General features: G+C 35.4%; 2 protein-coding genes across 2 annotated transcripts; both read left to right on the top strand.

The window, feature by feature from the left end:
- LOC594179 (ADP-dependent glucokinase) lies at positions 1 to 24,011 on the top strand. Its single transcript, XM_030998474.1, has 5 exons — positions 1 to 599; positions 5,331 to 5,521; positions 18,524 to 18,620; positions 19,106 to 19,242; positions 19,980 to 24,011. Exons 1-5 carry the CDS (start codon positions 262 to 264, stop codon positions 20,645 to 20,647), a joined length of 1,431 nt encoding a protein of 476 aa, XP_030854334.1. The 5' UTR covers positions 1 to 261; the 3' UTR covers positions 20,648 to 24,011.
- Positions 9,609 to 13,023, top strand: LOC105441753. Its single transcript, XM_011673180.2, has 2 exons — positions 9,609 to 10,335; positions 11,430 to 13,023. Exons 1-2 carry the CDS (start codon positions 9,975 to 9,977, stop codon positions 11,897 to 11,899), a joined length of 831 nt encoding a protein of 276 aa, XP_011671482.2. The 5' UTR covers positions 9,609 to 9,974; the 3' UTR covers positions 11,900 to 13,023.
- Positions 24,012 to 25,697: the final 1,686 nt, after the last annotated feature.

Below are 25,697 nucleotides of genomic sequence, written 5' to 3' on the forward strand. Positions count from 1 at the left end.
ACAAACGTGCCTAGTTTCGGATGTAAACAACCATTGGCAATGGCATTGCATCAGCTGTTGAATGTGCCACGTCAGAAATATCACAGCGGCCTTACGAGAGTTGGCACGTTAGTGACGGGTAAGCGCAGGGCCTGCACGGTACTACGGATCGAACACGAAGACTTGCGCGCGGATAGCGTTCGGATACACTTTAATATGCTGCTTGCGTTACCGTGAAACTATCAGTTCGGCTGGAATCTTCTCTTGCTTGATGTCGCCAAAATGGCTCGTAATATCCTAACATTAGGTGGTATATTTTCAATTGCAATCATTATCTTGGCTATTATCTACAAAAAGCGTTTGGGTAATGAGCTGGATTCGAGATTGCAGGATGTTTTAGACAGTCTTCTTCGAGCAGAGAGTAAGGTCAGCGTCCATCCTCGCACACGGGTAGCTGTCGGCTTCAGCTTGTGTAGCGATACCTTCGCCGATGGCGTGGAGTTGTTTCGACAACTGGAGCAAGAAGGGCCGGAACAAAAACGACATATTGATGAAATTCGAACCTCTCAAGATTTGGCCGAGATCTTTGCCTATTTCTTTTCTACTGGAGCAGCAGCAGAGTAAGTTTATGTCCACTCTAAAGTTCAACAAAGATGTCGTGAGTTGTTTATTTCAGTATCTGTTCAACTGTGACTAAAACGTAAAAGTAAAAAAAGTGCAAAGTCATCACATATTTTTAGGTGAAGCAAGGCCGACTGCTTGTAAAAACTTATTTACTTTACAACTTAAATTTAGGAACTTTCATGTACGAAAAATTTTCATGAATCTTGCTGGTTGTTTCAGATGCAAACTAGCTGAACCACATTTGACTGAACAGAGAATGGCTGTCCTAAGTAACCATGGTAACAATTTGTCAGTTTCTTGCCAAGTCAGCAAGTGACAGTTTGTAAGATTCTATTAATCTTAAGACTTGAAATGTGATATTGTTCAACTTGAGGAGTGAAACTTGGGCCTTGACAGGGAGGAGGAGGGGGGGGGGGGGAGGGGGCGGAGGTAGGGGGTGAGGTAGGGGGTGGAGGACGGGGGGCAGAGCGGAGGAAGAGATGGCTTGAAATGATTGAGAAATTAAGAAAAAAAAAATAGCCGGCCAAATGCGATCATCTTCATATTGGAAAAGGACTTCATGGTAGGGGGTGAGGTAGGGGGTGGAGGACGGGGGGCAGAGCGGAGGAAGAGATGGCTTGAAATGATTGAGAAATTAAGAAAAAAAAATAGCCGGCCAAATGCGATCATCTTCATATTGGAAAAGGACTTCATGGTAGGGGGTGGAGGACGGGGGGCAGAGCGGAGGAAGAGATGGCTTGAAATGATTGAGAAATTAAGAAAAAAAAATAGCCGGCCAAATGCGATCATCTTCATATTGGAAAAGGACTTCATGGTAGGGGGTGAGGTAGGGGGTGGAGGACGGGGGGCAGAGCGGAGGAAGAGATGGCTTGAAATGATTGAGAAATTAAGAAAAAAAAATAGCCGGCCAAATGCGATCATCTTCATATTGGAAAAGGACTTTATGGTATGTGGTTCCATCTAGATTTTATGAAAGATGCATGATCAATTTTTGAAGTCAAGTGAACTGAGCTGATTTTTCTCTTAGCCGGGAGTTCTTTATTTCTTGATTGAACCTGTTATGTACATGTACATGTATGGTAAACATTGATTAATTTCTGGTATATATCCTGTGCAAAAAAAAAAATATGTATATTTTGACCCAAAAGAGTTATTTCTTTAGTCTTTCCTTCCTTAAAAACAGAATCAAGCAGGTACACAAAATTGTGTTCACAAACCTAAAGGCAGTGAAGGAATTAATGTGTAACTGTCAACTGAGTATCAGATAGAAGGAATAGAGTTTACGTTAGAAAAATCTACTTATTAATCTCAAAATAAAAAAGAAATAAATTAAGAAAAAGAAAGTAGAAGAGGAAGACAATAAGGGAAGAGACTAATGGAGAAGAGAGAAAGAGAAGGAGAAGAGAAGGGAAGAGAGAGTGAGGGAGTCACAGAAAGAGAGTGAGAGAATGTAGAGTCTGGATGGTTTCTGGTACCACAAGCCAATTGTCCAGCTATTATATTAAAAATCTATTTTTAGAATTTCTCAATTTTTTTCTTCATTTTCCGAAACAGCATCAAAAATAATGTCCAAATGTCGAAAACCTATTGAATATGTTAAGTATTGGCTGAGATATGACCATCTGAATGAATATATTTCTATATAGTGTTATACACTGTATATGCTCTGGCTCCTTAACCAGTTATCGACATTTGGACATTATTTTTGATGCTCTTTCGGAAAATGAAGAAAAAAATTGAGAAATTTTAAAAATAGATTTTTTTATGATGTCACACTTCACCACTCTATACAGAGTCAGACAAATCCAGTCAAGATTATAAAAATATGCTGTATTTGATTGAAAATAACAAGAACAAATTTGCAAATGCAGTGTATGGAGAAGCAGAATTCAGGAGGGCACTTCTCTCTTCTGTTATTTTGACTGATCACACTCATCAAAGTGATCATCCAAGAGAAAATGCCCTGTCACCTTGATGGATGATGTGCTAATATATTCACATGGGGGTGATCTTCTACAATCTCTATGTCATCACAGATGTGATAAATGTTAGAACTTGGTGACAAAAATGCTTGAGGGCAAGGTACAATCTCTTGATGAGACCAAAGGGTTGTTCACAATGTTCAGCAAATAGGGCGTGTCTTTTATTGTGGGGTCGACTCTTGAGAGAATACAATATTTTTGTAGTTTGGCAAAATCATGTGTAGTGCATTAGATTTTATTTTAAGTTTTGTTAGGATTTGTTTTACTGCATGAAAAGACAGACTGCTATACATGTAGTGCAGTCTGTCTTTCAGATGTTTTATGAGAAGAGACAAATTATATGTTTATAGTAAAAAACAATCTCATATTTAGCTAGAATACTGTGAGGAATTCAAATCATTTCCTTTTGTACATACTATACAGATCTTCTTATCTTTAGTAATATGTGTAACTTACTTCTCATCTATCACCAGCCTCCCTCATTGTAATACCCATCATGCTTTCTCCTTTTCTTTCTGCCATAATCTTGATCTCTTTTTGTTGTTTTTCCTTTCCCTTTTCAGCTTTGCTAAACTATAATACTATACTATAATTGCAAAATTATATTAATATTTGAACTAATGTTCTTATGTATCCTCATAGTCTTTGTTTCACCTCATCCTTTCCGCCTGTGCTGCTGATCAGTCTCGTATACCCATGAATATATGAATTTGTGAAAGCAGCGCAGCTAAGAAAAATCAGCTGCAGTTAATATCCCTAAACCAGATCCAAGGTTATTAAATCATGAGCTTGTTAGTGACATTTGCTGGCAATATCCTGTCTTAGTAGAAGAAGAAATTAGATTTATCTTGCATAATTGGTGAGCCTGCAGAAGCCTTCAGTCTGTTATTTTGTAATTCTATCTAAAAGATAGATAGAAAATCTATCAAAGCTTTAGAGCTAATCTTTAGATGGCACTAGCAGTAAAAAAAAAAAAAAAAAAAGGAAGAAGATGTGTTGTTTTGGTAATCTTGAAGAAAAAGGAATTGGAAAAAAACTTTTATAGAGGCAACATCAATGCGATTCTCTTCTGTTATTTAATGCTACTTGCAATCATATTGGGGATTAACACATATACATTGTAGATTTTGTTTTAATATATTTATAAAACTCTTTTTGAAGGAATCCTCGTCCTTCAGAATGTAAACTAGCCTGTGACCTGCCTGTTGCACAAGAAAACAACAAGAAGAAGAGCAGTGTAATCTTATACTGATAACTAGGATGTGTTTCTCTCTCTGGTCATTACTCTTGGTACCTCCCAAGGGTGTAAATACTTTCCAAGAATAGATAAATGACACCAATTTGAGATGCAAAGGCACAACTCTGAGTGTGACCTCTTTCACACACACTCAGAATGCCTGTATTGATAACGATCCAATTGAATCAAGAACTACATTTGTAGATGTCTTGTTTCCATTCACATGATTAATATCACCATGAAGATTGAAGTTGTTTTTGCCACTTACTCCATTAGATTCACAGCAGACAACTTTTTCTTGACCCCCCCCCCCCACATTTCCAAGAGATATGCATTTCATGAAAATGCTCTGTTTTCATGTGATACAGTAGTATTCGACTCCTCTTAAGCGTTCAATTGAATTTAAATTATTAAAGGACAGTTTCTTTTAGAACGCGGTTCGGTTGAAATTCAGATTTTTCTTTATTTTTTTTGGATAAATAGTATACGCTAATTTCTTTTGGGATTGTTATTTTCATTTTGTTGGAAATGTACAATGTACAGTGTTATGTGCTTTGATTTGTTGCCTAGAATGTGACAAGATATGATTTTCTTGTAAGGATGTATATTGTGCTATCGTGGGCATGACTTGTTCATAATTATACTGAGTGTGAATGGGTCCAAAGTACCTTTTCCCTTATTTTGCTGTAAATAATTGACCTTCTGTGCAGAGCATTCAATGCTTCCTTACAATGTGTCAACAATTTAGAATTGTGCATCTTTTGGCACGAGTTTGCTAGTGTGAATATCCTATCATCTTCCTTATTTTTCCTGTATGAAATGGACCTTCCACAGCCTTGTATACTCCCTTAGAATGTGTCAAGACTTGTAATGGCTTAGGGAATGGAAATTGAGCATCTTTCGGTGTCGGTTGTCCATGTTAACAATACCGGCTGGTTTATATTACTGTTTTGATTTACAATGATTATTGCATCAGTCTGCTGGCTGATTTAACGAGAAGCGAGATGGAGGGAGCTGGTGGCAACCTCCCAAGTTTCTGGTTGGCTTGAATTAATCCTGTCAGTCCCATAGGCAGACGCACAGACACACCTTATGGTATTTTTCAAATTTTAAGTTAAAACAAAAAGGAAGATTGACTACTTTCTTTAACAGCATGTGATGTTTTTTACCACATTGATTTTCCAGACTGTTAATTGTTTATGGTGAATAAAGGATAAACCTACATACAGAGTAGTTATTGTAATATAATAGAAATGAATGACTTTTCTTTTGTAAACCTAAAGATAGTAGCTTAACTTCATGGATAGAATTATATGGTGTATTATAGCAACAGGATTTAAAAAGTTATAACCTATTGCATGTGTTTTGTGAAGATCATTTATGATTTTATCATGAAAATAAATGTAATTAACTATCTCCATGACTGTACTTGGACCTTTTTAACAAGATTTTAAAAATCTGGACTGGTTCTTTTTTCTTTTAATTTCTTCTTCTGTTATCCCCTGCAGGAGATACGTTCATGGCAGGGAGTTGTTTCGGGAGATTGTGAGGCTTTCCCAACAGCAGACTGGACATTGGAGTGTCGTTGGTGGCAATGCAGCGGTCATCGCTAACAGGCTGGCAATAGAAGGGTGTGATGTACTGCTTGGTGGAAGGGCTACTCCCAGTACACTTCAGCAGTTTCATGAACGTGTCAAAGGTAATTTTTGCACAAAAAAGAGCGAAGATTTTGATAGCCAAAAGGAACTAACTAGCAGAACATTTCTATTTTATTTTTTGTTTCTTCTGTTCAGCTGTAATGATTTCCCCTACATTTACAGTGTTGTATTTTGATAAGATAAGCCAACAGTGCATAGGGGGTCAGTCATGATTCAGCCAGTTAGGGTGTCGCTTTAAAAACTACTGCTTTAAAAAAAAGGAACTTTTCAAATATAGATAGGAGCTTGAAATAGGAACTTACAGTATAGTCATTGTCTGAATTTTGTGTAAGCTTCATGTTCTGTATGTCAGGCATGTCAGTTTTTGGCTGATTTCAGACCCCCTTGACATTTATCTTTCTTAGGCAAAATATAAATGTCCCCATATACTGTATGCCTGGGTCTACTCTTTTTGTAGGCCACTTGCGTAAAACCATCAATATATGGTTTCCCTTTAAGAAGGTAAAATCTTGTAGAAAATTGTCATGTATAGGTATCAAATTGGGATGCCATTTCAGCAAGGTGTTGAAGATATTGGAGTCCATCTCATTAGTTTGTAACTAGATCATGCAGATTGGGTTCTAGTGGAGCTCTCTGTAATTCTAATTCATGATTCTGAGCACTCTTCCCTTAATAAACCATGAATATTTGCATCTAGGGAATTTGAGATTGCATCATTAACCTGGTTTTATGTGGAACGTGTACAGATTAGCATGGATCCTTCTGGGTTTCTTGGATATACTCGTATAGTTTGAATACTTGATAAATTTTAAAGGGTCCTTGAAAATTAGACCAAATAAGCATGATACAAGTAGGTAACAGATTTAAAGGAAACTGGGAAAGGTGTAATGTTCATTCAAAATGGCAAATATTTTGAAATTCAAATCGACATCCCAATTTGTCTAGACAACAATTGTAGTGAATTATATAAGTATTGCCATGATTTTCAATAGTACATACTGTATGGTATTTGTTATGATATTTGTTTTTATTTTCCAAACTATGTCTATTATTTTAGAGGTACACCTAGATTATAGCAATGAATTTCAAATCAGTATTTTTGTATGGATGTACATGTAGCTTATTGGTTTTCTCCTATGATCAAATTCCAGTGCATTTGGAATGAGTCTTCTTTTCCCACTAACATATTCCTGGACTACTTTTGGGGTTGGAGGTATAATATCACTGTGATAAAAGAGTTAGTAACCCTGAGGATCAAGAAGTATTAGTTAAAAGAAAAATGGTTGGGGAGGCGATAGGAGAGGTGCTCATGCTGTATTGCTTTGCTTTAGTTTTCTTTTCATATTACTATTTCTTCTTGAATTCCATCTCTTTGTTCCTTGTTCTTCCTATTATCCAACACTGATGGCTAGGCCACTGAGTGATTTATCCTTATCTTGCCATCATCTGAGTTTGTATATACCAAGGAGTGTTTGGGCCAGCTTTTTATGACACCCAATTGGAAATTAATTGCAAAATGATGAGAAGAAGATTCGAGAGAGATTTATTATTAATCCGAGGAAACTCCCAGACCGCAGTGTTATTGGAATCTCTCAAGTCTGTTTATTCCCATGAATCTCATAAAAGAATTTATTGGTCATTCCTTTTGTGGATGTACCAGGCTTCATGCAGGGATTCCTTTAGATTTGGTTGTAATCTTGTGGGTCCACGAAGGATATTTGATTTTTCATCTGAAGAAAAAAAATGCTGTTATTTGAGGTATTCTAAATTAAATCTGTGAGAGAATTATTACTCTTGATCATTCCTTGAGTGGATGTAGGGCTTTATGCAGGGATTCCTTTATATTTTGTTGTAATCCGGTGGGTCCATGAATGATATTTGATTTTTTTTTCCTTCATCAGAACAAAAAAATACTGATATTTGAGGTATTCTAAATTAAATCTGTGAGATAAGAGTAAGAGAATTATTACTCTTTGGGCTGAGGCTGTATAATGTTTTCACATCTTCTGATGATGATAATGGTTTTTTAAATGCCAACACTCATCTTCCAATTTGACTTTGATTGTTTTTGAAAGAATTGCAATAGGATTAGATACAATTAAATACTTAATAAAAGGTAGAACTTGTATATAACAGAGTTCTTGGATGGTCATATGATTATTGATATTGAAATTGCCTGATAGTTTTAAGTCTCATAGTGGAAACAAAATTAGCTTCTAGATTGATGATTGATGTCACTGTGAGCTGCAGACCACCAGACCTTTTCACAACACACTCTGCAATTTTGATTCATATGAACATTTGGGAACAACATATTAAAGAAGTTGCATTTTGAAGTACTGCAGTTCTGTATATTGGTATTCCCACTTTCTTTCAAAATTGAGTTTTAGTAATAAATTTCATTTGATCAAGAATACTATTTTTCATTATCTTGATTTCATTTTTGGTATTTTGAATTGAATGAGTAGATGAGAGATTTGATGAATATTGTTGCAAATGTTGTGCAATGTCTTCATATCTAATGATGATATACATTTTTTTGATTTTAGGGACATATTTAGTATACAAATTTGAGAGGTGGAGGCTTTCTGAATTGAATTTATTTGTAAGCATTGATAGAGGGTCATGCAAGAATTTGAAAGTTCTCGCATCTCATGGTGATAATGTATCTCATGAATGATTTCATTGATTGAGGATTGCTGTTGGCGGCATTCAAAATCAATGTCAAAATTGGATCTGTCTGAGTGATGAATACTGATCCAAGATAATGTGTTAATATCTTATGATGATTGAACAAGATCGTTTCTTTGAAAATATATTTAGAGGATGTGTGAATTGATTCAACCTGTAAAAACAGATGAAATTGGTGCAATTATTTAGTGGTTAAAAAAAAATGATAATTATAATATTTCCTGAGACCAATATATGATTATAGTGCATTATAATCATGCAAATTCTTTAAGGTGTAAACTTTAAGTTGGAGGCATCTGAATTTATTCTGTGAGTATTGCTGAACGCTGTTGCAAGGATTGTAAAGGATTTTCCTATCTCATATTGCTTATTTGATTTTATAAGACTTATTTTATAGATATGGAAAACAAATTTATTTATAAACTTATTGAAGTCGACATTCTGTTTTCAGTCTGCATGAGTGAATAATATATAAGTTAAACCAAAACAATCTATTCTAGGATACTGTTTTATTTTGTGTTAGTTTGCTTAGAAATTTGTAATAGGTTATTTATACAGCCATGATTGATTTAATTACATGGTATTACCGCTGATGATCATGTAAAATTCATATTATCATTTGTTGCCTAAGTGATTAAAAAAAAGATGACCAACTCAAGCGACAAATGGAACATCATCATGCCCCAGGGACCCATTTGTTTACCACTGATTGATCGACTTCGATGAAAGAAGCCTTGATCGAAACTCTTTTCATCAACATGCTGACCATTACGATGATGCGCCCTTCTCCTAATATATGTCATTAGGGTTCCATCCGCTTCAGAATGGTATTTATACTTGACTGATTATTGGAAGGGGAGGTGGATCGTTTTTAGGACAGGCCACAATGCATGTTGGTAGCTTCCCTTTCCTGTCTCTATCTAAAGTAGGAAATGAACACTGATGAGCATGTGATCTTGACGCAGGGTTGCCAATTTAGTTGGAACTCTTACTTATTCTGAACTGATGGGTGAATATACTCTTAGAGATAGTTTCATGATTAAACCTTGGATTCAATAAAGGCAACTTTAGATTGTCCTTGACTCATAAAATGCATGGAGCCTTTTCGGAAGAACACTATGTCAACTCTCATAAGTTTTTTAACAAAAATTCAAAAGCTGTTGATGTTTCCACTCATGTGGTATATGACTTTTTCATGAATTTGTGTACAGTTGTTTTAAATGCTTTAAATATTTCCCAACAAATTACCTGTACTTATATACTTAGCCCTGCTCTTTTTCTGTTTTTTTGTTTTCTATTAATTGTGACACAATTTTATAGCTACAGTATGATGAAACAATCACAGTGTCTCATAGTGGGTTAAAATACAAGAATCGAAAGTCAAAATAGTTTTTGTTCATGTTGTCATGATGATGGAATACCGGTATAACGTTTATAGACCATAGGGCGAGCCGATTTTAACGCTTGTCTTGTACTCCACATGTTGTGACTACCTGAAACTTATCTAAGAAATAAGCATTATATTTTTAGGAAATAAATTTGTTAGTTCCCACACTGGGAGTTGGGTCATTGTTTAATATTTTGATGAAAAAGGGTTAATATTATTGCAATAAAATCGTCCAATTAAATCGCGTAATTAATCCACTTACGTTGTTTAGACTATAAACTCATCTGATTGGCCCATCAGATTGACAAAATGACAGATTATCGCTAGTCCGCCAATCAGAAAAGTTGTATTAACCGGCTTTGGTACTGCGTTTTTGCGAGTCACGTGTACATACAGGCGCTTTGTTTGCCGTAATCATGTCTGTCGGTGCAAAATCTTATCGAAATTCGTCAAAAAATAGATGTTTTGCTCATTGCTCTAGTGTTTCCGAAGATCTCAAACCTTTTACGACCACACGGTGGAACACATTTGTAAGCAGTGTGAATATTTGGAAAGATTTAGTGGGGTATCAGGCTGATATAGCGAGAGCCTTTTTACGCGAAGTTGGACCTGATGCACTGGTCGATACTGCTGTAGGCTTAATACCAATACCAGTACCAGAAAGTGGTGGATATCACCCGACGTGCTATCGCTATTTCACAGATTCATCCAAGCAAGAGAGAGGGAAACTCAACAAAGACAAACAAAAAACAGACGCTGCATCATGTCAAACTTTAGGTAAGCCATACAACATTTAACTTAACTTGCGCGAATTCTTTTCATTCAAAATTTTGTTCACAACTGTGAGTGTGAGTGTGACCATTTTTGACCCGTGACTCCGGCGTGGAGAAACCCTACTCTACAGACTAACACATCAAAATTCATCTAAAACTTCCACAGTTGCTCAAATAACGGTCATGATTTAAAAGTCGTTATCTTTCTTATCTGTTTCGTGTCAATTTTAAATCTTTTTTTTTTTAATAGTAGACTATATTTCCGAGGCTCAGGCCTAGGCTAGACCTCTAGTCTTTTTCACAGTCACTGCCACTGGTTTGAACAAGAAGACGGTCTAGATTTTAGAGTATCTCCACGCCGGAGTTACGGGTCAAAAATGTTCACAGTTGTAAACAAGCACAGAGCTAGGTCTAATTTAGTCTTGCACTTAATTTGCAGCTAAAAATAAATCGATTCTAGACCTAGGCCTATAACAAAAAGTGTTCAATAGCCTAGAAATCTAGACTTGGTTTTCAGCTATAACTGGGCTTGGCCATTTTTTTTAATATTTTTTTTTTTTTTTGGGGGGGGGGGCAATTTTAACTTTCGATTGATTTGTTATTAGTCTAGGTCTTTAGCACTGAATACTTTGAACACCTTAACATTTTATTTGTGATTAAATTTAAATGGGATGTTCACATGCAAATGCATTATAAATATAATTTCTTAGTTTTCTGACGGCTTTTGTCCAAAAAGCCGTCAGACAGCGAAGCTATGGCCAATTTTTTTTTTGTGGCAATTTTAACCTTTGATTACTTTGAACACATTACAATTTTAATTGTGCTTAAATTTAAATGGGATGTTCACATACAAATGCATTATAATTTAATGTCTTAGTGTCTAATTTCTTTCTCCTTGTGCTTAACTCTGTCCAATACAGCCTGTTTTTTTAACTTTACAAGTACAGTTTTGAAAACAGCTGATATTTGTTAAATCAATAAATTATATTGTTACTGTTATGACTATGAATTTTTATTTAACCTGCTTGCATAATTGTTTAAACATTATTTGAATTGTGAAAATCACCCATTTCTCTCAATTTTCATTTATTTGTACAGAATTGGAGCCTTCTACGTCAAGTGCAGGCGGTCAAGCTCCAGGTCCGTCCTCAGCCTCAGCAATAAGACACTTACGGTCAAACTCCAGTGTTGCTGGTGCTTCAAAGCAGCCCTCTTATTCTGCCCACATTCTACCAAAGATTTGCATCATCTGTCGACAAAATAAAACTCATAAGGACTCTGAGGGGAAGAAAAAGAAGGAACCATTAATGCTGTGTCAACAGCCAGATGGTGGAAAAGTAGCAACAGCTGCTAAAGACAAGAAGGACGACCACATTCTTCTTCAGATCCAGGACAGAGACTGTGTAGCAATAGAGGTCAGGTATCATCGCAGTTGTTTCAGGAGCTATACTGTCTACCAATCAAGGAAAAGTGTTGAGCCCATCAAGGAGCAGAAGTATGGAAAGGCATTCCTTACATTTTGCAGTTATGTTGTAGACAAGAAGATCATACAAGAGAAGCAAATATAAAGAATGACAGCACTGAGAAGATTGTTTTTAAAAGCTGTTAAAGATGTTGAGTCTAAAGATGCATCAAATTACAAGACCTACAGCCTAAAACAACGCCTGAAACGAAAGTATCCACAACTCTGCTTTCTTCAGCCTAAGAAGAGGTATGCAAGTGAAATGGTGTATGTCGAGACGCTATCAACTGAAGACCTTGTGCCAGGAGCAGTTGGTTCTGAAGGAGAAGAAACAGACACCACCACTGATACAGACGCCCTATCTGATACTGACACAGACATCACAGATGTTGATGAAAGCATAGAACCTCCAACGAAGCGACAAAAGGGCGGGAATGGTAGACGATCCAAACCTCCAATGGCCTCACTTCGAGATCGCTACACCTCTGCACTGGACCTAAAGGACGATGTCATGCAGACCAGGACCAGTCTACCATGGCCTCCAACATCATCTGATTTAACATTGGATTCTGCACGCACAATAGTATCCAAGCTGTACAATTTTCTAGCATGGGTTAAACATGGTCTAACATTGCTAAATGTAATGCTTTGTTATTTGCATGAAGAAACAAAGATATCATGCTTGAACCAAAACACAATCAATGTACTCAACATATGAGAACATAGCTCAGGATATGGGTTCTCAGTATTAAACTATATATTTCATTGTAACAGAAAACAAGTATTGAAACAGATTGGTTTAAACTATATATTGTATTCGAACATATATGGAAGAATATCAAAAAAGTGAATATTTAGGTTTTTGGAAACATATCTCACAAAGTTAGGAATAGAAATACAACAGGATTGATAATATTACATATTACATTACAAGTGGAGTTTAACTTGATACATGTGAATTATAAAAACTTTGGATATTATAAGAAGTAATTGTTTATCACAAAGGTTGGTGTGCTGGTAACATAGTTGTCAGTATATGCAGTTTAAAATGAAGGCTGATTCCGTTTGCCAAATTTAGGTTAAAGGTACTTAAGATTTGGTGGGGGAGAGTTGTTGTGTATTGACAAATGGCGTTTCATAGTTTGCCGCTATTGCTGCTACTTTGTGCTAGCTGCGTGTTACACGTGTATAACGTGCTCTGCATTAAAACAATGAAGATACCACCACAAACGATTGTGTCTCTGGTTATTATTGAGTAGTAGAACCCAACAGCTATGAGAACCAAGTCCTAACAGCTCTCAGCAGCATGGCTCTGCCATAAGTGAAATGAATGCTGTATGTATTGTTCATCAAACTAAAGAAGCAGCACAAAGCAAAGTAGTTTGTTTTTTACTGTAATATTTATTGTTTGTAAATGAACTTCCTCATTCAGAATAATTGTTAAATTATTACAGGCTTTGTTGCAGAAAAATGTCAATCTTACGTATTTTGGCTTAAAATGTCATTTTCATGCAAATTTCCTCAACTATACAGTGTTTTGTGAAATATTACATCTTCCCTATAAATATTTTGTACAATAAATATGAAGTTAGACCACCACAGCGGTATCACATTCACCGATTAAAACCAATTACCACCTGTATTAGTGAAAATCACTTGCACCGGATGCAGTCCTTTTATGAAGGAATGCTTGTTTTTAGATCTTTTGTTTTGGGCGCCATTTTTTCGGAAGTGCTCCACTTCTGGATGTGGGAACTATCAGAATATTGATAAGGAACACAATACCCACAATTTAAGCCATAGTTTAGGTAGTCACAAGGAGGAGACTACAAAAATCATTTTAGGAAGCTCTTTTGACCCCATGCCCTATAGTCTATTACATGTTGTACATGAATACAGAGTGTCCTATAGAGGCTTTGTTTTTCTATCTTTTAATTATCTGTTGTTTATCTTTTGTGTCTCTCTTTGTTTGTTGTTTTTTGGTCTCAGGCTCTTTCATTGTATATGATTTGCTAAACCAGTGAGGTCAATATGAGTTGATTGGACTTGAATTGATTTGGTAAACTTTATTTCAATCTAGGACAAAAGATTGAGAAACAAGTAACCTTGACCTGTGGCGTGTTGACACCGAGAATTTAGGCTGCCAAATTGGTTGCTTTGATTGATCACGAATGGTGGATTACTGGATTTGGCAGCACATTTGTTAGCTTGATTGTTTGTCACACTGTGTTTCATTCCCTGACACAAAGGAAATGAGTGGCAAATTGAATGCCTTGATCGCTTACAAAAGTGCGATCATATGGGAGAAGAGACATGAAAGGAATCAAAAGTGTTGAATTTTGTGAGCAATAGTTTTGATGATTTCCAGCATAGAAAGCTCACCCACGTGGCTCTCTTTCTGAAAATGATTCTGTTCTAGAATCTAGTAAAGCCAGTAGAAATATAAAGCAGATGAAATGAATGATAGGAAAACTTCACACAATTGTACATGTACATGTATGCAAAGAATTTAATTTAACTCTGTCATTTGATCAAAAGTCCAAAACCACATTATGGCAGCAGTGGTGTCAATGGCCAGATTCCTAGTATGGACTCTACTGGTGGAACCATACACCTTTGCTCTGATGCTTTGATGTGGTATCAAGGTAAAGTTCTCTTCGATCTAAACTTTCCAAGATGCCTGATGCCGCTTGCATCTTTTCTATTGCTGAAATATTGGACAAGGATTCATTGTAAAGCTTGATTTGAATGGGGGGCATCAAATAAAATATAATATGTGACAAGGGAGAATACATCAGAGATTAAGGAGGCTTTAAAAGTCACATAACTGGATTAATCTAGAGATTTGTCTGATAAAAAGCTACCCTGGAGCAGAATGTGACCATTCTCTTGGTCAGAGATATATGATTTGAATAGGAAGGAGATAAAATATGAATGAATAAGGAAATGATATCAGAAGGATTTAAATGTCAAATAAGGGGATTGAACTAAGAGATTTTCCAGATTGAAAGGTTCCCTGGAGCTCTTCTTTTTATTTAAACTGTTCTAGTGATCGTACAGAAAGAATATGACTGGAATGAGGCTGCAGATGAAATATTCATAAGGAAGAAGAAAATGGTGATTGACAATTTGACATTGCTTTAAATGTCAAGTAACTAGGTTAATCTAGGAGATTTTATTCTTCAAATCAAAGGAATACCCTGTAACTTCTTTGTACTATGTTCTGTTGGTCAGAATGAGATACATGTAGGGCATGATTGGATTTAAGCATGAAATTTGATATTACTGAGGAAGAATGCATCAGTGCTTGAGTAGGCTTTGAATGCCACAATACTGGATTAATCTAGGAGATCTTACAGATTGAAAGATGCCCTAGAGCCGAATCGTACTGCTCTGTTGGTCAGACATATGTACTTCATTCATGCATAACATGATTTGAATGAGCCAGAAAGGCATTATTCCATTATACACTTTAACATCTACTGCCCTTCTGGCTCTAAACAGACAAAATATTCATGAGGAAAAAGGCATCAGTGATTGAGTAGACTTAAATTGTCAGATCAGAAGTTTCCTAGAGCTGCTTTGTATTGTTTTGTTGGTCAGACAGAGATAAAAACCTGATTTGAATGGCGCATCGTATGTAATATTAAGAAGGAAGAATACTTCCGTACCTGAGGAGGCTCGAAATGTCAAATCACTTGAGCAAGTAGGACAGAGAAGATAGCATTGCATTTCATCATCATTATCTTACAGTCACTTTGACAGGTCTAATGGCAGAGTTGGTACTTGGCAAAGTCCACTGATTTGATTCTCAATACTTTTTTGTAACTTTAATTATCAATCTGTTATTTACCGGTAAGCCCAAGAGTACTTGCCTTCAATCAATAGAGGCAGACAAATCACACAAATGGACCCCCAAAAAAGTTTCCTTTTCCTCATTCTACAAGTACATTTTATCTATGCAGTGCCAGAAAGGCATTAATCCGGTGTTAAAGCATATGAGTTAATGCTCTTTTGTCTTCAAACAGATGATTCAAACCATTCCATTATAAGAGAATGTTTTGAGCATCTGCTGGGAGCGCGATATCAAGTTTGGGGCTACGCCTTACATGCCAATGCATAATGGAGCTTCTTCTTCACTGTTTCTTATCCCTGGAGCAGAATGTGCAATTAAGCCAATCAAAAAGCACCCCTTTCATGAATACCAGAGAGTGGGTTTCTATCTGGGTTAAGCCATGATTACCTCTAGGGATAGGAGATGGACAGCTCTTTCACACAAGATGAACATTACATGAACTTGGATAAAGAACCACAACACATCACTGAAAAGCAAAAGGGGCATACACTTGGGATACAAAATGTATTATTTTAAGAAGAAAAAAAATTAAAGAGGGCATTGCTAGAGCATACAAGATATTGCTAGCCAGCCACATCAGTTCACACTCACGATTAGTCTGACCTGTTATGTATGCATTTTTAAAAATATTTTAATATGCCGTTATGATGTTCACATTGACAATGGACCATTGTTCTCTTTCAACTTTTAATGTGATGATAAGATGATAAGACCCTCGTTTTGCTCTACTTTTCATTGTAAATTCTTTCAGTTTTTGAATTTCAGACAAGAAAAATTCAACTACTTACAGTTGCCCGGGACACATGGATGCCCAAGATCTAAGTCTGGACCCCTTTCCTAAAGAGTAAAAGCGTAAACTCTGTTTTTGCCTGTCAGAATGGGATTTGGGGGGTGATTAAAGCAGATGTAACACGACATCAATCACCATCCCTCGTTTCCCTTGTGAGAGCAGTGAAATGCCCCCAAACCATTTAAATATTTATGCAATCCTGAAAAGTCCCAGCAGCCATTAAAGCTCTTGTCTCTTGAGAGCATTTGCTCCCTGGTATTTGAGCGAGGGAGGGGAGGGGGACCGATAGGAGAGAGAATGAATGATGACTTTAATGGCTCCCATCGGTGAGCCTTTATATCCTTTTGTCTGTGGCATTCCTTATCGATAATGTCCCTTCTGTTTTTTTATTTGAACATTTTGTTGTGATTGCGGTCTTTATTTTGGTACTAACAAGCAGACACCCAGGCTTCAGTCGTTTGAGAGATGCTACTTTATTTCCTGACATTTGGAGTTTGGAGGAAACTCCTCTAACTGTAGAACATAATTGATGATTTTGAAGAGTTCCTCTCAGAATGCATAATCCCCTCTCACCCATCACATTCCCTGATAATGTGCTTAAAGGAAAAACTTTCTATTTATTTCATTGATGTAATTGATCTACTTGATTTCTTTGATTGTAATGTTTTTTCAGAACTCATTTTACATCCATGTTGTTTTGTCACTTTCACTCAATATTTTTGGCTTGATGTTACATTTCTTCTCATATTGTCAGTTAGAAAATATGCAGATTGAAAAAAACTTATTATTAGATCACTTCTGCATTATTTAGCATCCTAATGGTTGTAGTCTTTTTTATTTTCCATTTTAAGCTGTTTAGTCTGAATGTGGTCATTATTTTGGTTCTATCAAACAGCAAGTTGGCCACTCAGTATTCAAATTTGCATTTCTTTTCTTATTTAAAATCTTTATGTAACAATTTGAAATCCAACTACCACATAAGTCTGTGAATATTGATGTGCATCCCATCTTTCTTTTCTCTTCTTTTTTTCTGTCTTTTCCCCCTTTTACCAATATTTTGTTCCTCCATATTTGTATTATTATGTATCCTTTGAAGGTAGGGTTAGGGTTAGGGTTAGGGTTAGGGTTATGTATCCTTTGAAGGTACTATCAAGCTTTGCTTATTTTGTCAACCCTCCTGTTTGATGTTCTCAATTAGTTACACCCAGCCTTACTTTATTCTACATATATTCTTTTGTCATGTGTAAATTTGTAATATTTGTTTGTTATATATTTGTAAAAATGCAAAAGAAAAAGAAAATCAAACAGAAAAAAATAAATCAAAAATCAAATAAAATCAAATAATTATAGGCGTTATCTCATGAGAGATCAATCGAATCATACTTCAGTTCAATGACATTTTGAATCCTAGTGGACCTCCAAAACTATCCCAAATGAAATGATGACTCCTTGAGCCTCTGCCAGAATGCATCTTTCTCATCATCCATTTTATGACATGTTATGCAATGCATAATGACTGATCATCTCATTATAGCTAAACCTAATGAATGCTGAAAGCCATTTAAGCCTGCTCAGATGGCATACATATTTAGATATAATTTTCCCATCCATATGACCATTGATAAAAGATGCTATTTGTGATGGTATCCTTAATACTCTCTTTCCTGGATGATACAATTTATCATTTTCCTATTCTTAAGTCCATTCTCAATCCCGATGTCTTTTGGTCCACTTTCTTGTTTTACTTAATTTGTTAAAGCTCTCTGTCAAATATTTTATTCCATATTTCACATATTTACGTGGTTAAATCTTGTTAATAAGATTTTAAATTGTTTATGTACAAGAACCTATTTACAGCTTTGCTTAATTACTTTAATGACTTTCTTCACCAATTACAATAATACTGTTTGTGATGACATCTTGTACACACACATGTTCCTGTGCTACATCTAACATATTATTATTCCTTTTTTTTCTTATTATCATTTTTTCCATTATTTCCATTTCAAATCTATGCAACCTTTTTTACTCTTGTTAAAATGTATTACAATTTTTTTCTCACTCTTTCTCTTCTTTAATTGCAGTTGTCGGTGAGCCTGTAGAAGAAGATGATGTACATGTTATTTTGGAGTATAAAACAGGAGAGAAGTTTGGCAAATATACGTCACCTAGGGCAAACAGGTAAACAAAATGCAATTACTCATCAGCCTACAATCTTTTCAATAATTATCATTACAGTTATGAATTTCATCAAGAAAACTATTTTCTCACATGAACCAATAAGGAGGAAGTATTCAACTCTTCTTTGGGCTAATAACGGCTTTTCATGTCAAACATACACACAACACTATACAGACAAATGAGATATTTTGTGCAATGTATTGTCAAGTAGATTTCATTGTACTTTATGACAGATTTACGGTAAGGTGGATTTTGATTATGAAGAAAACACATTGCTAGGGCTATTCAGAAAACAACACTTTTTTTTCTTCACACAGACAAGAGACATTGACAAAATGAGGATTCTGTAGTCATATTATTTAATTGCACATTTATTCCATTACATGACAAATGTATTAACAAAAAAAACAAAAAGTTTGAATTCATTGTTGAAGGAAAAATTAACCTCTTGTGATTTTATTTTCTCCTTGACTCTTTTCCCTCAGGTTTATCATACACAGTGATATACACAACCCTTACTTGAGTGGATTAGAGGAATTTCAGGAGGAGCTGAAAGTTTTCAAGCCTCAGGTTGTAGTCCTGGGTGGTCTTCAAATGATGGATAACTTTCCTTTCGCAGCAGGTAGCCATATTTCATCTGTCTTGATACGATCAGTTACAGATTCTTCTGTAATTGTAGTACTTAGTAATACTTTTAGAGTAGCAGGAGCATTACCATGTGACGGACATGAGCAATGTACAAGAAGTCACTAGTAATATTTCTCTTTCAAATTGACCTTACTTACAGTTACAGTTGATTGTACGGGATGTACGTTATTTTTATTGTAATGAATTGATTCTAATTGATCCAGTGCAAGGCTAATTGGCCTATTATGTTTCAACTGACTGATGTGACATGAATGTCCTTCTCCTGTAATCACATACTACAGGTCAGAACAGTGCATAACATTACATACCCATCTGTAGTCACAAACACGATTACCAGCTGTCTTTGAAGGTCATAATTTGACTTTGAATGGATTGTACAAATTTGTATCATATTCCAATTGGTTGACATGCAGGTAATATTGAATTGAATTGATAATTGTTTTATTGAGAATAAAAGAATAACAATGCATCGAAGCCTAAACGGCTGAATTGGGCAATGTTTTACAAATGTAAAATATTATATAATATAAACTTTCATAGTAAATGACATCAAAATTAATGAACTGAACGTGAATGAGTACATGTAAATTGTATAAAATGATATTGCATAATTGCATTAGAATATAAAGTATAAAAATAATCTTTATTAAATTGCTTCACACAGGATTCAAGTAGATGACATATAAATTAATTATTTGATTGTTTTTACAGGTGAGAGGGAGGCCAGACTTGAGAAGCAGAGAACCATGATCCTGGGTCTCCCTAGCTCCACCCCAGTTCACCTGGAGCTGGCCTCATTTGCCGAGGAGGCTCTGCTCCACCAGCTCCTGGAGTACGTCATTCCTTACAGCGACTCCTTGGGCATGAACGAACAGGAGCTACCCAACCTCTACAGTCTCCTCAACTATGGCAATGTCAGTCTGGCTTCAGATGCCTATCCTAGAGTAGCCACAGTCCTGGACCAGATACGGTCTGTCTACAGCATCCTCAAGAATATACCGCAGAGGGAAGGACTGCGGAGGGTCACACGGCTCCACATCCACACCCTAGCCTTCCAGGCGATCCTGACAACCGAAGGCTCAGCATGGAAGAACACCATGTCAGCAACGGCAAAGGCATCATTGACGGCACACAGGCACGTCTGCGCCAGCTCCGAAGTCGACATGGCCAAGTCACGGCTCATCATGGATGACTCTTTTTCGGTTTCGATGGAAGACGGTAGTCGCAAGATCCCATTAGACGTGGATAAACCGGTTTCATGTTGGAAAGAGGACGATTACGAGATTTGCGTTGCGCCTGTCTTGGTCTGTACGCAGGTCCACAAGACTGCAGGAGGTGGAGACAATATTTCATCAGCCGGTCTGTCTGTTCAGATATGAGGAGATAGTAAATAGACACTGAGTGCATTGATTCATCGGAACTCTTTTCCAAGGAATGTCTTAATACATGTTCCGCTGTGTACAAATTGGTCACAAGAGACACATTCAATACTTCTACAAACATATATGTAGGTGAATGAAGGTATAACAGATACAAAAGGTGCACATTAAAAAATTAAACTACCAGTGATGGGTAATGAATGTCCCCTGCTGTTGTTGGTTGTTGGAAATGTACTCTCAAAGATATGTTGACAACTCAGTTGCTGAAGCTTTAGGAAATATTATGCCAAGGATCATTGTACTATGTTTATGATACAGTTTTGGGCTTGAGCAGTAATAATGTCCAATTATACATGTATTACATTCAAGCTGTAGTACACTGGAAATGAAGGATGTATCATATTTTCAAAGTTTAAAAGCAGACATAAACAGAACAGCTATAAGATCCTGGTTTGCTGCCTGAGTATATGCATACCGTACATTTAATATCTTCTATTTTTCCTAAACTGCATTTTTTCTTTTCGTCTGTCAAAATCTTCATTAAATCAGTACTTGATGATATTTGCATGCACAACAAAGTTGTTTCTATGTAATCATTAATCATCATATTTTTGTGTGTGCTTATTTTACATGTGAAAGCCTGTGGAAGAATGGTACGCCTATGATTAGTCAAAATATTTTAATTTATGAACTTTATCTTTGTAAATTGCCTTAATCTTGTGCATTCAAAATAAAATATCTAATCTGAGATTTGGACCAAGTTGAATCATTATTGAAAACTTTTTTTATATTCAAAGTACTTAAAGTTCATGTGATTTGTTTTTAAAAATATGTTTGGATTTTCATCATATATTTTTTTTATTGAGTTTTCCCCAATTTGCCTAACTAATTGGTAGGCATTTCTGATTTTTTTTTCAAAGAGCAAAATTACGTAGTAAAAAAATCTACATGTACTGAAATCTATGAAATATGAAGCGTTATGCAGTTATTTATGGTGAAGTTTTTTCAAGAAAGAGTAATCATTAAATTTCTTCATCATGCCAAAATCTCAGATGCAGACAATCGAGACCACATTCTAAAAAAAAAAAATTGCATATGAAAAGTACTAATAGTCTTACACATATAACAGTGTGAGCAATATTAAGATTTTCCATTACCGGTAATGGTCTTTTATTTATGATGTCGAGTATATTCTAAATGAAGTTTTACATGAAGTGCAATTACGACATTAATACTCTTAGAACATCAGTTAGTTAGCACAGCTCAACTACCTAATGGTTAAAGGTCGATTCCTTTATCATGTCGATAAAATCAGATTACACCAGTTATTGCTCTGTGCATTTAGCGAGATGTAGACTACCATGTTTTCTCATAATTATATTTAGGAAGGGGAATGTGTTAAGTTTTAAAATAAGTTTTGATGTGAATAAATTGTGTGCCTGACTTTGTTTTCCTTCTGCATTATAGATAATGTCAACCATAAGGAGAAAAAGATTAAGAAAGGGAACAAGGCTTTAGATTACGACAAACTTCCTTTGGTCCGTGATGGGGATTATTTTATCTTGAAATGTAAATGATTTTTATAATGCTCTTGTCATGCTGTTTAGCATATTCAAGGAAACTTGGTATGTGCATGTATACGAAAGTGCTTCTTAAGTTTATTATCACACTTATTTCAATTTGTTGTCATAACATGTGCTTTGTGTATGAAGCTGTTTACAAGCCTAATTTAGAAATACCGGTATATCTTACACATGTGTTCATCGTTCAATTTTTTAATTTTTTAAATGATCACCATACATGTAGGTTTCTACATACCGGTACACATCTATGTTAATGTATTAGACATATCAGTGAAAGTAACAATTATTCTGAATTTGCTTTTCTCTTTAAAAGGTATTTCACAAATTTGGGAGTAATAATAATGATATGTATTCATATTGCGGCTCCCTTCAATATATCATGTATCATAAAGCTGAGAAAGAGTCATCTAGAAACTTCTCTGAGTGCAGATTTTTTCTTTCATCTATGAATTTCTTCAACCAAAATTGAATGTCTACTTAAAAACCCTAAACGGCTTTCCCATTTTGTTTTGTAAAAGCAAGTAAAATTGGATTCATCCCCTTATTGTTAAAACCTCACCTTCATTCCCTGTTTTTTAAAAACAACGCATTTTTATTAAAGCTGAAAAAATTAATTGGAACTGTCAATGATGGATCTGTAAACAAGGTGACAATGCACCATATGTTGATAAAAATCAATATCAAGTTTCCATCATCAGGTGTCATCATCATATGTTGTCTCTTGAAAGATATAGCTGGGTCGGGTATTCTATGTGTAAATTAAACCTGGTTTGCAGGGAAAGGAGGTATATGCTTTCATATACGTGTAATGTTACAGTGGCCTGCCACTTCGACATAAATCAAAATCGGGTGCAGTTGTAGACGAAGAGGGATTTTTTTTTACATGGTCGGAGGTGGTGGCTTTGGGGCTCTTGCTGTCATTTCCTACATGTGCCTCGCATTAATTTGTTTACAAGCAGAAACATTAGGAGGCTTGAGCCCATGCACCAGGCTTCCCTGTAGAAATGCTACTGATCAAACAGCTCTCTGCACTGATGTACTTTGATCAATATCTGCTCCAAGGGAACAGAATGAAGTCTTTTGAGTTACATTATTTTAATTTTGCACCAACTTTATTATTGAAAAAAAAAATTAATGTATCTTTTTCTTTGAAAGATTATTGGATTTGTGCCATGTTTAAATATAGTCTATAGTGATATAGTGCTTTTTAAATATATCCAATATAGACTGGTTTTGGGGGATTAATGGGTTTTAAAATTAAAAGCTTTTCTACATTAAAGAAAATCAGTATAATATGTACCATCTGATTATTCACTTGGGAGATAAAAATGTATAGTATATCAGAGTTGAATGATGTTTATTTAAAGGTGGGTTGCAAAATAAGCAGGTATATATAAATGCATTCATACCATCTGTAAAGACTAGTGTAAAGACTATAGTAGCCTGCTACTTTGACATAAATCAAAATGCTTTCTGCACTGATGCATTTTATCAATATATGCCTCAGGGGTATGATGTGAAATTCATAATAAAGAAAATGAATTGTGAGACAGAACAAACAAGGCCCATATTGCTTGCTTTTGCTAGGTCGCACAAGCAGAACTTAGGAATAGGGGAATATGATGGTACGTCATTGTGTATACAAGCCTTCAATTTACGTTATGCATGACTGCATGAGAAGGGCTGCATTCGAATAATGATATGGAGAAAATGCATATATTTGCTAAGGAAAAATAAAAAATTGACTTTGTTGTACCTGCAACTTTGAGATATACATTCTAGTGGTTGTTTCGAGGTAGGATTTATTGAGTTTGAAGTCTACCAACGTGTGCACATATTGATGTTTATCTTGGGTAGCATTATCTCTCAATCAAATATTGACAGAATGGCACTGAAATTCCTTACAGAACATTACATGTAGCAAAGTGAAGCCAAGAACGGCTAGCACTATTGTGCGATAAGACTAACAAAATATTTTCTCTTTAACTGCATAGCATGGTTTGCTTTGCAAATACAGAATTTTGCTAAAAGAACCAAATTTCAGTAATAATTTTGGCTTGGCAGATTTTTGCTGTAATTTTGGCAGTAAATACATTATAAATTAGCATTTTATTCTACTTAAGAATTGGACTGAATTATATCATGAATGATATTAATTAAGAAGAACAATAGTTTTGCCCACTTGGCTATATATTGTTTGCAGGAAGTGCATTGAAATCGTGTCTCCTTCCACTTTAAAATGTGATTGAATATGAATAATATTTGGCAGATTAGAAATTTTTCTTTTGCACACTTCGCTATTTTTTTTGAGGAGATCTATGCATTATGAATTTGCATCTTTTTTTCTTTTTTTTTGGGGGGGGGGGGGGGGGGGTCCTGAAATACATGTATGATGAATGATCAGAGGTAGATTACACATTCACAAGAGCCCATCCATACTGCTTTACAGTTGTATCAAGTAATGCAATACCAATATGTATCATGACTGTACCTTTAAAGAGCACCTGCAGCGTGTTTATCAATTCATTACCTGTATGTTCAGCTCATAAATTTCCCAGGGCAGCACAAAAGATGTGTTTTATGTCTGTATTCAAGAGGCAGTCATGCATGCTTACCATACCTAGCACCTTTTAGAGCAGCCAAGCATTCATGCAGTGTGTTTATTTGCACATTATGCTCATACATGTTTGAGCATGGATCGAATTAAATTATGTTTAGACTATGCTCCGCTGAGACTGTCTGGCTTCGCTGAATCCCTCCCCAACATGTGTTAGAGGAAATTTATGACAACAAACAAGTGTCAAATACTCCTCCAAACTAGACAGCATTTTCTGTCTAATTAAAAAAATAATTCATACAAAGATTTACTACATGTATTCTGTGCAATACAATGTTTATGGAATCACTAGATTTTTGAAATTTATGAATAATATTGCAGAGTATTGGTCAGCTGCACAAAAACAGGCTTGCACTTTCATTTACACAGGACATGGTGAAAAGATGGCATTTAGTAAAAACAATGGATAAGGTTTCTATGGAACATTGTATACATGTTATGGCATTTACATAGATAGGGAAGGGATGTCTATATACGGTACATAATTCCATGTTATAAATGTTCATCATAAGATAAAATTGAGGATAACGTGTATCTTTGATATGAAATATTTTGAAATGTGGATTGAATTAGCTGATATTAATTTTTCATTGGAATATGTTTATTTCTTTAATTCTTTTTTAAAAAGGTGCATGTAAGTTGTCCAGTTTTAAAGGCCCATTTGTAGTTTGACTCAAAAATATATATTTTACTGACATATGACATGGAATTTAACCTTTGGTTGTAGGGTTATGTTTTTAATGGTTCTATTTGCAGAAGATAGCAATATGAAATTACATTTCAAAGGTTTTCATATTCAATATTAAATAATTAACTTTTTAGTACTGCCAATTTATTATGTATGTTTTGC

Source organism: Strongylocentrotus purpuratus, unplaced genomic scaffold (genome assembly GCF_000002235.5).
Source record: "Strongylocentrotus purpuratus isolate Spur 01 unplaced genomic scaffold, Spur_5.0 spur5_scaffold_5, whole genome shotgun sequence".
In the NCBI taxonomy this organism is placed as follows: Eukaryota; Metazoa; Echinodermata; class Echinoidea; order Camarodonta; family Strongylocentrotidae; genus Strongylocentrotus; species Strongylocentrotus purpuratus.